Below are 16,572 nucleotides of genomic sequence, written 5' to 3' on the forward strand. Positions count from 1 at the left end.
GCAAGGCAACCCTAATTATTAATATTGTTTAAATGTAAGATTATTGTATAATATTAGAAGGGGGTGTGGTTATGAGGGGGCCTGGCTGTGACCCTGCACTTCTGAATTTGCCACTCCACTACTGTTCCCAATTATCTCCAGAGCAGAGTTAGGTGAGCATGATAATTCTGGAGAAGATCTGCCTAGCTCAACATCCTTATGTCAGTTCCCACCCGCCACCATTAATCTTTGAAGAGCTCTTCTGCCTACTTCTGAGGATTCCTGCCAGAAAACTGCAGCAAACTTAAGAGGCTGTTCCGCTGTGGCTGCTGAGGGTCACTCAGGTCTCTCTCCAACTGTTCTCTCCAGTGCTATCTTACTAGAAAAAGAGGAGCTGGAACCCGTGACGAACGCCTCCCTCATTCTCTCTTAGGATGGCAATGGTGCCCACCTGAGAGGTCCTGAGTTCCAATGAGTTCCAGCTCTAAAAAAAGCCCTGATTCTATTTTGACCATCTCCCTTCCTCCTGAACATTCTCTCTCTCATCTTCATAGCCCCCCTCCACCACATATGAGATTCACCGTAAAGGTTCAGCCCCTTTAGCACTACCACATGGCTTTGTTGAGGGGCGCGCTCCCACCATACTAATCATTATTTCAGATGAAGACAGTGTGGACCTGGGACATGCTTCGAAATTCAAGCCAGTGAAGTACTACTTCCCTTTCATTTTTAAAGCATATTTTAAGATACAGTTCATTAAATATCTCAGCTTTTCCCTTCTTCATTGACTCCCCTTCCCCAGAGATACCAGACAGATGAGCATGTGCAGATTGTCTTGTGTGATAAAACAGGCTGTCACCAGCCTACGATACAGATATTTTGGGGATATTGAAGTAAACTGGCTGCTATTGGTCAAGGCACTGAACAAACAAAGGATCTGAATACAGTTTGCATGAGTGTCCGATACTTATCTCAACATTATGTCACCATATGATGAAACTAAAGGCTTTAGACAGTTAACATCTGCTGTGTCTGTTTTGCCAGTGGACTCGGATGTAAAAGTTCCCTATGAGTGTGGCCAGTTAATTTGATTTCCTGGCTTAACATCTTAATGATTCAGCTGGCTATCTCGTTTTAGACTTACATTATTTATATGTATAGGCACAGGATATGCGTATCCATGAACGTGGCTTTCTGCCCCAGGGAAAAGATGCGAAATAGAAGATTCTGAGGGGGGCCTCACACCAAGCAATAGAGCTTAGCTATCAGACTAGATGCTGGGAATAACACACAAGGGATTGACCATCATAATCAACATGGGATTTCTACAGCAAGCCCATAACCATTTGGGGGGATATCCTCCAACAGAAAACCAGTAGGTCCCATGAGGAAGGTCCCCCCTGTCATGGCCACAACTGGCAGAAGACCCAGCAGACCAGCCCTGCCATGCACAACATACCACACACAGACCATACCACCTCTTCTTGCCACCAGACTGGAGTGGGGCAAAGCACCATTGTTGAATGAGAGCGACTCATCAGCTCTCACATGCACAGTGCTGTCTAACATAAAACCGCAGCTGGGGCATTGCATGTTGGGTAGTTTTATGATGGGCAGCCTCCATTCATGGAAGCTGACAATTCGCTCGCATTACAAAACACAGACACTGTGTGCCTTCACACCCACAGTGCTGACATTTCCATCCTGGCCCCAGATGCCGGATGAGCCAGAAAAGGACTGAGGAAGAGACACACAGCATGACGCAGAGAATCAGCTCCTTTCTGTAATGTAAGCAGGCCTTAATAATATTCCCCCCCCCAAAAAAAAAAATATCTGCACCAGTTTTTAACTTGAAAACCTCAAAGTAGATTTACTTGCCTTTAATAAAAATAGGTTGGTTTCCACCAAAAGAGCAAAACTTCCATTGTGTTATTGAGCATATATATAACAGAGTTGTACAAATTTCAAAAGCAAATGAAACCTCTTAGCAATAGAGGAGTCACAATCCAGATTATCATTAAAGTAGTGTTTTGAATTTTCAAAAAATACTACTGAAAGCTTTTAAAAATAACCTTATATCATTATTTAATCACGAACATCTACTTTAGTGACACAGAGGAATAAAGAAAAAGCTAAACAAGATATAAATTCAGTGGAGAGTCTTGTTCATTTTGTTTTATTCCATCTGTTACAGTAGCTGCACTTGTGTTTGGGTGATAAACTAGGGAAATTTTGTGTGTGGCATGATATTGGGAGAGAAAACCATGGGTGGGGATAACTTAATGGTATAGAAGAAATTAGCATATTGACAGTTAATTTAATAGGAATTTTACCTGAGTAATGAATCTTTGAGAAACTGATACAGGGCTGATCTTCCTATTTTGATAATAATAGTCATTGTAAACCTATTGTAAACCTATAAAATGTCTCCAACTGCCCAACACTTTACCTGTAACAGTGACCACCAAAATGCCATTGGGAATCCTAAAAGCAACAGAGCATGAGGGAAAGCGCATTCTCTTGCTGGTCCTCAGCAATTGCTAATCCAGAGAGAGAGAGGAGGGGGAAGAGAAGGTGTCCTGGATTGAGAAATGAACTCTGAGAAACAGAGAAGGCTGCGGATGGCTCTGTGTGTTGCCATCTCAGGATGTTATGTACTGTACCCACTCCCCCTTTGTAAAAGGGGTAAATGTCTTCTAAACTTAAAAAAAAAAAAAAAACAGAAAGCAAGCCCATATCGCCCATGTTACCCCACCCCTAGCATGTATTAGCTCTAAACCTCCCTCAAGCTTACCAGTGCCTCATTCGTGAGCATAGATGATGCTCTTTTGGCTATACAGGGAATGGCACTCACAGCCCGAACATCAGAAATAGAGCAAATAGGGCAGCAAGATTGTCACAAGAGCGCCTGGACTAAAATTGTCTATCAAGAACTTCACTCTTGTGGTTTATCACCACAACAGCTACTCACTCTGGGTTTTAGTAAAGCAAACAGCATGATTTGTCAGCCCCTAAATGATATTGAGCGTCAAAACAACTTGGCCACAATAAGGAAATTTTGCCCATGGCATGACTATTTTCCACCCTCCCATTTCAACTCTCTGGCACCTTATCTGCATAACCTAGCAATTCTAAAACATAGACACACTTTTACTCTTGCAAGATTGAATGTACTGCCTTTGGGTGTACTCAAGGGACGATTCCAACAGATTCCACACACAAAAATGCTTATGTCCCTGTGGAGATGGCAGTCCTGAATCAGTGGCGCATGCCCTTCTGGCTTGCCCTCTTTATAAAGACTTGAGGAATGAGATTATCACCCCTCTTTTATTGTCCATTCTGGGTCGCCCAGCCACTACCACAGTGTCCCTTCTCTTGGCAAATCAAGATGAGCAGGTGACAGCAAAGGTTGCAAGGTTTTTAGCTGGGGCAATCAGAATAAGATCCACCATTTGACTACTGATTCAAAACCCTAAAATGTATTTTATATAATTGACTTTTTATTTCTATTCTTTGTATATCATATTGTTGTTTTATTGCTATGTTTTATTCATTCAGAGCAAATAGTGAGGCACTCTACCTGAGGCAGAAGATTTTGGGGGAACCATTTAAGCAGTAGCCATCCGGCGGGTGTTCCAAGGGTGTGACGATGCTGACACAGTATAAACACACCAGCAGAGCCACTCCAGTTCTCCCTCCTGCGCATTTGCACCACAATGACCTGGCTGCCATCCTATCCCTCCCCTTCTCTGTAAGTCACAGAGATACCAGAAAGATTTTGAACTGTGCTCTCCTCTATCAACTGCCTCAGATGTCTCTTGACATCCTGAAAAAAAGAAGCATGCTTGGAAACTTACGGCAGTTGTGGTTGTTTTTGTGGTGGTTGAAGGCCTGGTTGTGCTCCAGGGAACCACATGCAGTATTACAGTTGCTGTTGTGGACAAGCGGTGAGCTAAACTGCCATGCAGTTCATCAGCCACTTCTATTAGTAGCTGAAATGTGGTGGGATCCTGAATTCCTCGAAACACATCATACTGGAAGTTCTGTGTCGTCATCAAAGAAGTTAAGCCAGAGCCTAATCTCTGAAGTTTGAACCGAGAATGGATATTGCCTAGAAAGAATGGGGTTTGAAGTACCATAAAAATAAAAATGGCATCCTATTACAATTCATATATAGCTCTCCAGCTTTTAGAATCTTGCACTTCAGGTGAATATGGCATCTCTTAATAAATGTTTGAATTGTGCTGGGATGAAGCAAAGAGCCTCTTAGGCACTGGTACAAGAGAACAGCAGCTTTTCTTCCCTTAAAGAAAGGAAGGAAGCAAAAGAGATTGCAGTTTAGAGCAGGTTCCTTTCCCAACGCCAGGCCACTGTTCAGAGAACAGAGGTGTCTCCCTCAAAGCACAGAAGGTGTATATTCATATGTAGCTTAGTTGGTTAGAATGTGGTACTGATAATGCCAAGGTTGCAGGTTCGATTCCCCATATGGGATGGCTGCATATTCCTGCAGTGCAGGGGGTTGGATTAGATGTTCCTCAGGGACCTTTCCAACTTATGATTCTATGATTTAAGGCCAGATGTGAGGAGCCTGAGGCCCTTCACATGCTGAGGGACTTCAATTCCCATCAGCCCCACCCAGCATGGCGAACAGTCTGGGATGATGGGACTTGTAGTCCAGGACCATCTAGAGGGTTCCTGTTATGTACAGTGGTGCCCCACAAGACAAATGCCTCGCAAGATGAAAAACTCGCTAGACGAAAGGGTTTTCCGTTTTTCGAGGTGCTTCGCAAGACGAATTTCCCTATGGGCTTGCTTCGCAAGATGAAAACGTCTTGCGAGTTTGCTTCCTTTTTCTTAAAGCCGTTAATACCCGGGGAATCCGCGCTCCGCAAGACGAAAAAATCGCAAGACGAAGCAACTCGCGGAACGAATTAATTTCGTCTTGCGAGGCACCACTGTACTGAAGTTCTCACCCTGGGCCAGCAGGGGGATGCTGTAGATTGTTATGCAAAAGAAGGATCGAAAGTGACGTTCAATGATTGGATTAGTTAGTTACAGAAAATGGTTACTGTTGCATTCCAGTGGAGCTCTATATAAGCAGGCTGACTGAGCTCCTCAGTGCAGTTCTGTTCCAGCTTACAAATAAAGAGCTGCTTTGGAAGAATCGCTGTGTCGTCTGATATGTTTGCCCACAACTTAACAGTTCCCTAGCCTTGATTTCAACAAAGCACTCTTGGTGTGTGCTCTTTAGCAACTGACCTACTCCAAGTTGCCATATTTCTATGGTTAGAACAATCTCTGGCTTGCTAATATTGTCATAAGGTGTGTGTTTTTTAGGTCCTAATTTCTGTGCAGTTCCCAAATGGCTCACCTTTGAAGGGGAATACACTTGAAGGTGCTTCCCCAATTCTATTCACACAAACAGAAAGAATGAAAACTAATGAATGGTCATTACAAAAACTAAGCTATATATAGTCTTACCTCCCACAATAGTGTAACTGAGCTGATGAGGGGGAGAATCTTTGTCTGAGCAATTCAACTGCAAGATGGGTGTTTTAATAGTAGAGTATATAGGTTTGCTATAATAGGGTGGCCTACAGACCGGAGGTTCATCGTTCACATTCTGCAAAAGAAGAAAATAGCAGGTCGCTTGAAAACCCTCTGACAAAAAGTTAGGAACAAGAACATTCCAGCAGGAAGAGCCGCAAGCTCCCAGCATTTTCCTACAATCATTACACAGCAACTTCACAAGTCAGTTTCTGCAGACACTGATACATTAAGCCTGATGGTGGCAGAAGCACTTTTCTGATTATTCAGATTATTCCTAGCTTTCTTCAGAAAGTTGTTATGTACATATGCACAAAGAATAAAAGTTTGTGTCTTGGGCAACAGGTTTACAGAGTCAATAATTACACAATTATTCAAACTGTGAACATGCATTGCTACATTAAAAATCTTTAGTTCCATACTACAGTGGTACCTCGGGTTAAGTACTTAATTCATTCCAGAGGTCCGTTCTTAACCTGAAACTGTTCTTAACCTGAAGCACCACTTTAGCTAATGGGGCCTCCTGCTGCCACCGCACCGCCGGAGCCCGATTTCTGTTCTTATCCTGAAGCAAAGTTCTTAACCTGAAGCACTATTTCTGGGTTAGCGGAGTGTGTAACCTGAAGCATATGTAACCTGAAGCGTATGTAACTTGAGGTACCACTGTATTGGAAAGCCGATTTGAAGTTCCCTCGTCACACCTCAGAGCAACCTCTGTTGTTGAAAGCTTTCTCTCAAAAAACCATGTGACCCTCCTTTCCCAGGTCCTAGGTATACTGTAAGCCAGGTGTGTAATAAAAACATGATGGCCTGCAAAGCAGCACAAGCAGAAGGCAATTTGGAGTGGGGAAGCTGTGGAGAAGTCCCAGTCACCCCCTCCCTACACTGCTTGGCAACAAAGAAACAGGGTATCAAGCTTTTAATAGATATATTGCCATGCAAGTGTGGTTAGACCTGAATGCTACTGCAGGACACCAGCAGTAGCAAGAGATGAGGGGCACAGATGTTTATGGTCTATGCTATGTGCCTTTAAGTGCTGCTGAGGCACTGCTTTTTTGTAATTAGCTGCAAGTGGGATTGAAGTGGAGGTTCTGCATCTTTATTTATTTAAAGCATTTTGACCCTGGTCTTCAGACACAAATGGCTCTCACAGTCCCTGCCCTCAGGTTTACAATCTAAAAGGCATGACACAAAAGGAAGGAGGATAGCAAACTAAGGCACTATACCTGTTAAACAGCAGCTGAAGAATTAGTGATGAATAGACTCTTAACAGTCCCTGACTGTTTCTGTTGGGGGGTGGCATTAATCACTAGTTTACTTGCATTGTCCCCCCCCCCCATTGTTATATCCAAATTTATTCATTTAAATGTTAAATCGGGTCCTCCCTTAAAGAGGGCACGTAGTGCGGTGAGCCCTGAAAAACTGACACCCTGTGTTGTGGGTGGGTACGATTGGTTGACCACAACACCCGATTGGTAGGTCCCTCGAAGCTGGGTGCAATCTGGCCAATGGGATGCAGTCCAAACGGTTCGAGGGACCTATTTATGCCCATGCACGTGACCCAGAGCTTCCTCTTTTGGCTCATGCATTCGGAACACCCGCCCACCTCTCCCCACTTTTAGGGCTTTGCCGTCGTGTGTCATCTGTCATTGGGACAGGGGCACAGCAGGAATTTTCCCCACTTGGCTGATTGGCTGTTGCCATTTGGGTTTCACCTACCACGTAGCAAATCATCACAACTTGTAAGGTTGTGGATAGGCTCTGGTTCAGGTGATAGGGATGGGAGAACGCTCTCGCCATCCCTATGTGAAGGGTAGTCTGTTAAAGGAATCCAGGGACTCGATGGTTTGGTCAACCCCTGAGAGGGGGTTGTGCCCGTGCCTGAGTCCAGGGGGACATTTGGGTGGCAGAGTTAGCCCGTTCCCGGCTTTTCGCCTTCCCAGGTGTTCACCCTTGGCTGACCTATGCTGGAACCCTGGGTCAGCGCTACCTGCAAGGCAGGGAGCTAGTCGAAGCAGAGCCTATGCAACCAGTCACTTTCTGTAATCAATAAAGTTGTGGCCTAAATTCTGCCAAAAACCAAAACCAAAATTTGAGTCAAGTGTGAATTTATTTGGGGGAGGTTTCTGGGTCTGAACATGCAAATAGTTTCTATCCCACATGGGCCCCCCAGTGATGACTGTTTTGCTACTTAAAATGAGAAGAAAGGAAAAAAGAGGACCAGCGATCCTCTGCTAGCATGGAGAAGGTACGCACAGCTTTGAGAAGTGCAAGTTTACCAGTTGCCTATGGAATTTCTTGCTTTACTCTTCTAAAGTGAGACAGCCAACACAACACCGGCTCTGTTTTCTGACAGAAAAACCATGCAATGCTTTATGGATATAGCATTTTATGCCACCACTCAGGGCTCAGCTGCAAATCTTATCAATCAGCATGAAGAAAACATGGCTTCTTTTATTGTCTGCTCTCAATTAAAGGAAAATCAATCAATCAGACAGGCTTTGCTCAACATTACATTACAAAGAGAAATGGCCCAGACTGTTTATCTGTTTAATTGCTCCATTAAATTATTTGATAAGGTATGTAAAGCTTCTGTACACTTCCCCTGAGAGTTATTTTCTTGGGTACAAAATAAATCCATATTTATTAAGTGGATTGACACAGCTCATAGAAAAGCAGGTGAACCATGAAGCCCTATTAGCTGCAGCAAACATGGTTTATTAGTGAACAAGACACAGAACTGAATGTATGACACACAAAAGGGCAGGGCTTTAGCGACTTCTTCATCATGTAGTGCCCTAGAGAAAAGGCTCCAAATCCAGAACATGGTAGCAGAATTGGGGCCTGGGCCCTCTGGGCTTCCATTTCAGACCTGGACATAATGAAATCACCCAGATCTAAAAGAGGTCCAATATGTTTGGAGGATTGCTACCCCCTGGCATGAGCTGATAATGTCACTAACATGCGTCAAGACCTGCAGCCTTAAGAACAGACTGAACAACAGGGATGAGGATATGAGCTGATCTCCTTTGCTTAGGTTATCACCTGCTCTCAGCATCATGGAAAATGTAGCTCCTGTTTAAAACACTTGCTTAAATCATATGTTTACCCAAAGTTTCCTGGACCTTTTTCATGTTTTGTACACTACTCAGATGAGGTTGTTGAATTTTTATTGGCTTTATGCAAGTTGATTAAAGATGTTTTTAATGATAATAAGCATAATTCAAGGGTTTAGCACAGGGATGGGAAGGTAAATATGTATCTTTCTGTCCTCTGTTCCACTCCGTCTTGCTCCATTACACGATACAGGGGGATGGAGATTTCCCAACCGCTTAGGGCTCTCCCTGCAATGCCTGACAGGCCCCTAACTTGTATTTATAGTTAATTTGAGCCTTGGTGCCTGAATTAAAACTGGAAGCATAATTTTAAACCCACACATTTGTACCTGATCATTTCATTCATGTTTTGTTGATAGAAGTTTTATTGCTAAGCCTCCATTCATCAAAATAAGTCCGATATCCATTTACATAGCTTCTATAAGGAAGGCCAGAATCTCAGAAGGTCTTTGCTCCCACTCAAAGCATTTTAATAATACTCTCTGATTTTCAAGCAAGCTAAGCATTCAGAACCTCCCATGATATGATATAAGACTTTTTGCAGTGTTATTAGCTGGGAGCTAAATTTACATCAAAGCACTATTGCTAAATGCCCACACTGGAAGGATCCACTTGAAATGTTGCTTCTAGAGGACTTCCGGGTTAGCGCGATCTGGAAATGGCGGATTCCCTCCGAGCTGCGGAGGGAATCGGCTTCATCGAGGACGGGTCTTGCCGCGCCGGCGACGCGGGGACCCTTAGAAACCGCAGGCGCTGAAGCCTGCGGACGGGAAGACTCGGTGGGCGCCTTAAGCACCCCCCCTGACCCTCGAAAAAGGGTACGGAGGGCGGTGTGGCACTGAGAGTCGATCGACACCTCGGTGGAGCGGAGCCGCGAGCCACGACCGGAGAGCGCTGACTTTCTCCCTGGAAATTTGGACTGAAAGAATTAACCCGTGAGTAAATGGAATTTGGCTTTAAGAAATTTTTCCTTTGAATTGGAGACGATCGGAGGGTGTGCTAAAAGGGAGTCCGCACCCCCCCTAACTACGGACAATTTTAAAGCAAAGCTCAGAGAACTAAGGCGGAAAAGATACACTTATACATTATAAAAGAAACTTCTTCCACGATTTAACAAAGGAAGTGTTGTGCTGGAGAGTGAGGAGAAAACCTTTTTTTTCCCTCTTTTTTTTCTTTTTTTTTTTGCGAAACCCCCCCTCCCCCCGGGACCAGGGAGAATCCCGTGTTTAAGTCTGGTGCAGAAAAACAAGCTGTCAAAAGAACTGTTAAATGGACAGATTGAAAATTTGTTAACTGATATCTCTCTGAACTAAAAGTTAAATTGTAACAAAGTGGTTGGAGACTCGATAGAAAGAAATAAAAAAGATTTGGACTGTTGGAAAAAGTTTACAAAGTAACCAGAATCCCTCTAGGGGGATTCCAAAGCTACTACAATGGCGGCAGATGGAAAACTACAGGCAGAGATAAACAGGATGTTTTATCTTGTGGGAATACTGCAAGAGCAGAGTCTGAGTATGAGCAAACAATTAATGACCTTGACTTCAGGAACAAGCAACTCTGCTGAAAGCATGAAGGAACTGACAGGAAAGGAATCTGCAGCCGAAACAGAAAAGATACATCAAGAATTGGAGGAAAGAGAGCAAGGAGAGGAGAAAGAACAATTGAAATATACCAACAAAAAGTCCATAATGGTGGAACGCAAGGGAAAAGACTATTGGATTATCTGGATTACAACACTGCAAAAGATGTTAAGGATGAAGGAGGGGGCCCCTGAAGTATCTGCAACACAGGAACTTGAAGGATATAAGAAATATGATTGGGGCTATCCTTTTGATTATGAAAGACTGGTTGACCTTTGGCAGCAGTTCCTATCAAGCATCTATGAGGGAAGAAAAATTGGAGTGATGGAGAATGGATTCTTTCGAGATTCGAGGACCGATATAAGAGACTTCCAACAGAATCGACGGAGAGGAACTGAAAGGGACTTAAAGGCTCTCGACGTGAGGAATCCGGGCTGAAAATGATGGTTGATTTTTATTTGAAAAGGGATCAGAACCTGGGAAGGGGGGAGGGGGAAATATCTTTATTATTGCTATTTAGTTACAGAAGGGTAAGAACGATGATAAATTTTGGGTTGGGTGAATAGGGTCTATATTTAAAAATGGGAAATCGAGGGAAGGGAATCTACGCCGACCTTAGGGAAAAATTTAAATGTTTATAAGAACTGGGGACAAGAGAAATCGGGCTAATTATGAAGAGATATATTTAAAAATATCAATTATAGGTTAAGAAGAAGAAACTAAAATTTGCTGAACGAATTATGGGAATAGGGATGTATGAAGAGGGGGTGGGGGGGAGTCCGGGGAACAAGGTTAAGAAAATAAGGTGTTGTGATGATATTTGTTTTGTTTTTGTTGTAATTTTTGTATCTGTGTTTTGTAACGTGTGTTTGTCTCTAAAAAATGTGAAAACCCAATAAAAATTATTATTTAAAAAATGAAATGTTGCTTCTATTACCGCCTTTATCTACATTGCCATTATTTGTATTTTCATATACACTTATGTCTGCATCTTCTTGGAAAAGCGGCGTTGCCCAAATGGAAATGAATTGTGGAGGAGCCTAATAGTTTGTCTTGTGTTTGCTATTTCAAGCCTTCATTTCAGGAACAAAAGTGGATGATTTAGGAAGTGGGGGTTTTGGAAAGTTTTAGGAATCACATGTTTGTTGCGGAAGCTGGAAGTTGGCAGGAGACTTTGGAGAGCTGGCTGGGAGAAAGTGTGAACTAGAGGACATGGCAAGGAGACCCACCACAGCAGGAACCACCACCACGCTCTCCAGGTGTTCTCAACTGTACTTCTGCTGTAGTGGGAAATCATAATTCTCCATAGTCAATAGCGGTTTGCAAACTGATGGGAACCACTGTTGGTGATCCATATGGAGACAATTTGGGACTTCTAGACTCCACAACGCAGCCCTCGAGTTTAAGGAACTCATTATCACCCCCGTGTCCAAAAAACGTGAGATGTGTCCCTCTGCACCGCTCATTCTCAGAGGTCACTCAGAGGTCACATGGGACATGACACAATGAGACTGAGGCTGCACTACGAAAGGTACATTGTCTCCAATCCAGATAGCTTATATTTAATTCTTTTCTGTTGTTCTATAATGTAATCATGATTACTTGAGTGAAAGTAGTTATTTGCTGATTGACTTTACTAGAAGTGTTTCAGAGCAGTCATTTGCAGCGCTAAAACATCTGCAGTAGCATTACAGAGCCTTGCCATATATGTTGACATCACTGGAGAATAATATCCAGTGGTTGATATAGCCAGTACTTTTTCTAGGGGGACGCATACCCCTAAACATTTTTTGAATCTTTGTACTTTTGTCCATTTACTGTATTTATTTTTCCCCATTTGAACTATAAAATGGTGGTTTTTCTTGAGTAAAAATAAGAGTACACCTAAACATTTAGGGACGCTGGTGGCGCTGTGGGTAAAACCGATCGCATGGTCGGTGGTGCGAATCCCCGCGGCGGGGTGCGCTCCCGTCGTTCGGTCCCAGCGCCTGCCAACCTAGCAGTTCGAAAGCACCCCCAGGTGCAAGTAGATAAATAGGGACCGCTTACCAGCGGGAAGGTAAACGGCGTTTCCGTGTGCTGCGCTGGCTCGCCAGATGCAGCTTGTCACGCGGGCCACGTGACCCGGAAGTGTCTGTGGACAGCGCTGGCTCCCAGCCTATAGAGTGAGATGAGCGCACAACCCTAGAGTCTGTCAAGACTGGCCCGTACGGGCAGGGGTACCTTTACCTTTACCTATACCTAAACATTTTTAGAGGAAAAAAAGCACTGGATATAGCCAAGGGCACCCTCACCATAGGTAACTCTCATTCCTCCATCTACATTACAGGCGCAGATTCCCAAAAGGTATCCGCAGTAACAATCAGGAAGCTCACATTTGGCTATCTCTGTGCAGATCTAAATTGGCTTAACTTCTAGCAACTCCACTGCAGTCCAGGAGTCTCAGACTATTTATAGAATACACTTCTATAAATTGGACATGCTTTGAAGGCTGACCTACAGAGAAAGATCGAGATAAGATTTTTCCATCTGAGAGGCATCTTCATTGTGCAAGTGAGCAGGATGATATCATTTTTCTTCTCAACAATTATTGTTTTCCTTCTTAAAATCTAATCAGCATTTTTCTTTTTAGAAAACAATTCCTCTTCCTAGTACATTTAACTACGTTTAGTGAAGAAGGCAAAGGTGTTGTTGTCATGACGTAATCCCAAACATGAGAGTTCCTGGATTTCTTCTATAATTACACGGTTTCCAACCTATAAATGCCTTTGTGTTGATTAATGACATCTGTTTACACAGATAATTAAATAATTTATGTGCCCTGCACCTTATCTTTAAGCAGAACAACACTTTGAGCATCATTTTAATTGTTCTTTGCGGGTTGTGTGATACATGTGGTTGCAATTAATGGAAATACAAACAAAGATAAATAATAGCTACTGTAGCTTTTTCTGAGAGGTCTCTCTTAACTTGATAAGGCTATCAATGACTACAAGCCATCATGGCTCCAGTATTGGAGGCAGTGTGCAGCTGTATGCCAGTTGCCACAAGCAATTTCCCCTAAGATTTTGTATGCTATTTTCACTAATGTGTGCATTTTATTCACACTTTCCCCTAATATACACATTTTTGTACATATGGATTGGACAACTGCATCACAAAATATGGAGAACTGTGAATTTCGAAGGATTATCATGTTTCAGTTTCCATATTGGTTTGAGAGGTGTGAATTAGCTATTTACTTATTAAAATGCAAACAAAATCAAAATTCTCTCCCATCCCTATTTGGGCATGAGGTAGGTTTACTCTGGGCAGGAAAAAATGCAATAATCATCAGCCTTCTAAAATCTGAAAGAAAGCCACATTTACAAGGGTGAGTCATCGCAGAGACAGATTAGGAGTGTGCATGTTTTGGATTTTTACTAGCAGGGCTTTGTTATTTAAAGCCATGTTTGGGTATCTGAAAATATTAAAACATAATCTCCAATGGCCACATAATGATAAGTGGATATAAGAAACCTTATTAGGGCTGTGGACATTACCCATTACACTAAGAATCCCATTGATGTGGTCTGTTTCATACTTAACGGCTTCTGCTAGAACATAACAAAAGGATCTATGGCTGGAGATTTTCTTCCCCCAGCCATTCCACCCCACAAATACGTCCAACCTGTGCCTGAGGCGCTAAGAACATCAATTCCACAGAGACCCTGAGTCAGCATGAGGAACGGCGGATGAGTCAGATTCAAAGTCTCACTAGGAGTACATCAGGCAATAAACAGTGCTTGTGGGTAACCTGCAAAAACCATTGTGTGACCCCACCAGGGCTGTTAGGCTTACTCCTTCGCTGAATAACTATAAACTCGATAGGCTCAAGGAAAACACTACAGCATTAGGAAAACATGACTGAGGTTGGAGCCTCTAACATTTGGAAGAACTATTGGGCTGGACTTTATGTGCCCTAATACTAAGTTGGCCTCCTAAACAAGACTATATACTTCAGCCTATTATAAGAAAGAAAAGAAATTTCTGGTGGCATTCAGCTGAGGGTGCATTCAGATATAGGGATTATTGGGTTAGTTTTCCTGGTTGTGGGTTAGTTTTCCTGGTTGCGTGTTGAGATCCCCAAGCCACCCCAATAACTCAAACATCACACATAATTTTTGTTTAAGGTTTTTTTGGCATAATTTTGGCCACAACTTTATTTAAATACATAACTGTGAGTGGTTGCTTAGGCATTGGTTCCGACTATCTGTCCCCCTGTCCAGGGACAGAACTGACTTCTGGATTCCAGCAGAAGCCAGTCAGGGAAAACAATATTGGGGGAAAATGAAGCTGCGCACCAGACCCTCACCTCTCCCCGCATGCTCCCAGAGGCTTGCGCAGCTCAAGCCCGATGCCAGGGACTTGGACGAAAGCATGGCAAGCCCCTGGATTCCTTTAATGTAATTCCCTTGCAACACCAGCATTGCAGGGGTAGGAACTTACCCCTCCACCAACCAATTTTTTTAACCAATGCCTAACCGCAAACCTTGGGATGCGGGTGACGCTGTGGGTAAAACCTCAGCGCCTAGGACTTGCCGATCGTATGGTCGGTGGTCGAATCCCCACGGCGGGGTGAGCTCCCGCCTTTCGGTCCCAGCTCCTGCCCACCTAGCAGTTCGAAAGCACCCCTAAGTGCAAGTAGATAAATAGGTACCGCTTTATAGTGGGAAGGTAAACGGCGTTTCTGTGTGCTTTGCTGGTGCTGGCTCACCAGAGCAGCTTCGTCACGCTGGCCACGTGACCCGGAAGTGTCTCCAGACAGCGCTGGCCCCCGGCCTCTTAAGTGAGATGGGCGCACAACCTTAGAGTCGGACACGACTGGCCCGTACGGGCAGGGGTACCTTTACCTTTACCTTTTAACCGCAAACCTTACAAGTTGTTATGATTTGCTACACAGTAGGCAAAAACCAAATGGCTCCAGCCAAATGGACAAAATTCCTACCAGGCCCCTGCCCCAAAAGCAGGTGACCCCATGACAGGCATAGCAAGGTCAAGGGCAAAATCCCCAGTTCAGGGAGGGTGGGCGGGTGATCAGGTGCACGCAGCAAAAGAGAAAGCCCAAAGCTGTGTGCCCAATATTTAAAACCTTTGAGCCCAACCCACAAATTGGTAACATCAAGATCTCCCCAGAAACACAAGTACCCAATCACAGTAGCCTGTGGCCATCCAAACAGATCTGTCCAGCAGTGGGGTGGCCTGCTAGACCCCAGCGCAACACATGCTCTCTATTAAGGAGAACACGCTTTATAAGGCTAGTGCTTCCTTTTGGGTTTCTAATGTTCTTTTTGCATTGCATTATCTCTTGCATTGTTGCATTGTATCTTTTTGATCAATATACTGCCATGCCACACTTTTATTCACACCAGAGGGCATAGGATGCTACATCAGCAGACCTCATTTGACATGTTGCCAGCCTTTATGTTCATGTGTTTTTCTGTTCCCCCAGGTGGGAAAGAACTGACTGGTGGAATACCACCCCAAATTTTGCAACACGGCATGATCTATGAAAGCAGTGGGAACATTATACAGTGGTGCCTCACAAGACGAAAAGAATCCGTTCCGCGATTCTCTTCGTCTAGCGGTTTTTTCATCTTGCGAAGCAAGCCCATTGACGGCTTAGCGGATTAGCGCTATTAGCGGCTTAGCGGCTTTTAGCGGCTTAGCGGCTTAGCGGATCAGCTGATAAGTGGCTTAGCGGCTTAGAAAAAGGGGGGGAAAGGGGGGGAAAGTCGGAAAAACTCGCAAGACATTTCGTCTTGCGAAGCAAGCCCATAGGGAAATTCGTTTTGCGAAGCGCCTCCAAAACGGAAAACCCTTTCGTCTAGCGGATTTTCCGTCTTGCGAGACGTTCGTCTTGCGGGGCACCACTGTACTGCAAAACTCCCATGGTTTGCTTAGTTGGCAAGGTTGCAAACAGATTTTTGCCTAAGATCCAGGACAAAGCGAAGCCTTTCAGAAATCCCGGTAATGTCCAGGGAAATCCAGACATATGGCAGTCCTAACCATGCCACAGACATCAAAATCAGCAATAAGATTCAGTGCATGGATCCACAACTCATGCCATACGTTTGTTCATAGTCAGTGATTTCACTGAAATCGCTGCTGGTTTACGTATGAATAAGTGGATTTGATTGCAATACTATGACTTTGAAATTGTTGACAATTTTTTTGATGTCCAGATTTTAAAGATGGGAACAACATGATGGTGAAGGAGGTTCTACTTTGTGCATCTGTATCTTTTTCTGCCAGTGTGTACAAGTGTGCAAGAGATCTTTGTTATAAAAGGTAGAATTCAAGCTTCATTC

The 16,572-nt window shown here is 43.7% G+C and overlaps 1 protein-coding gene across 1 annotated transcript in view; it reads right to left on the reverse strand.

Annotated features, from left to right (window-relative positions):
- Window positions 1-16,572, reverse strand: part of LOC309351638 (cadherin-related family member 4-like) — a gene marked incomplete at its 5' end in the record, with an annotated part of 70,310 nt that overhangs the window by 10,108 nt on the left and 43,630 nt on the right. The window contains 2 exons of the mRNA XM_081879426.1: window positions 3,837-4,090; window positions 5,461-5,602. Coding sequence (XP_081735552.1) covers window positions 3,837-4,090; window positions 5,461-5,602 — 396 coding nt within the window. The remainder of the gene's footprint in view (window positions 1-3,836; window positions 4,091-5,460; window positions 5,603-16,572) is intronic.

Source organism: Podarcis erhardii (genome assembly GCF_964252035.2).
Source record: "Podarcis erhardii genome assembly, chromosome: 10".
Taxonomy (NCBI): domain Eukaryota; kingdom Metazoa; phylum Chordata; class Lepidosauria; order Squamata; family Lacertidae; genus Podarcis; species Podarcis erhardii.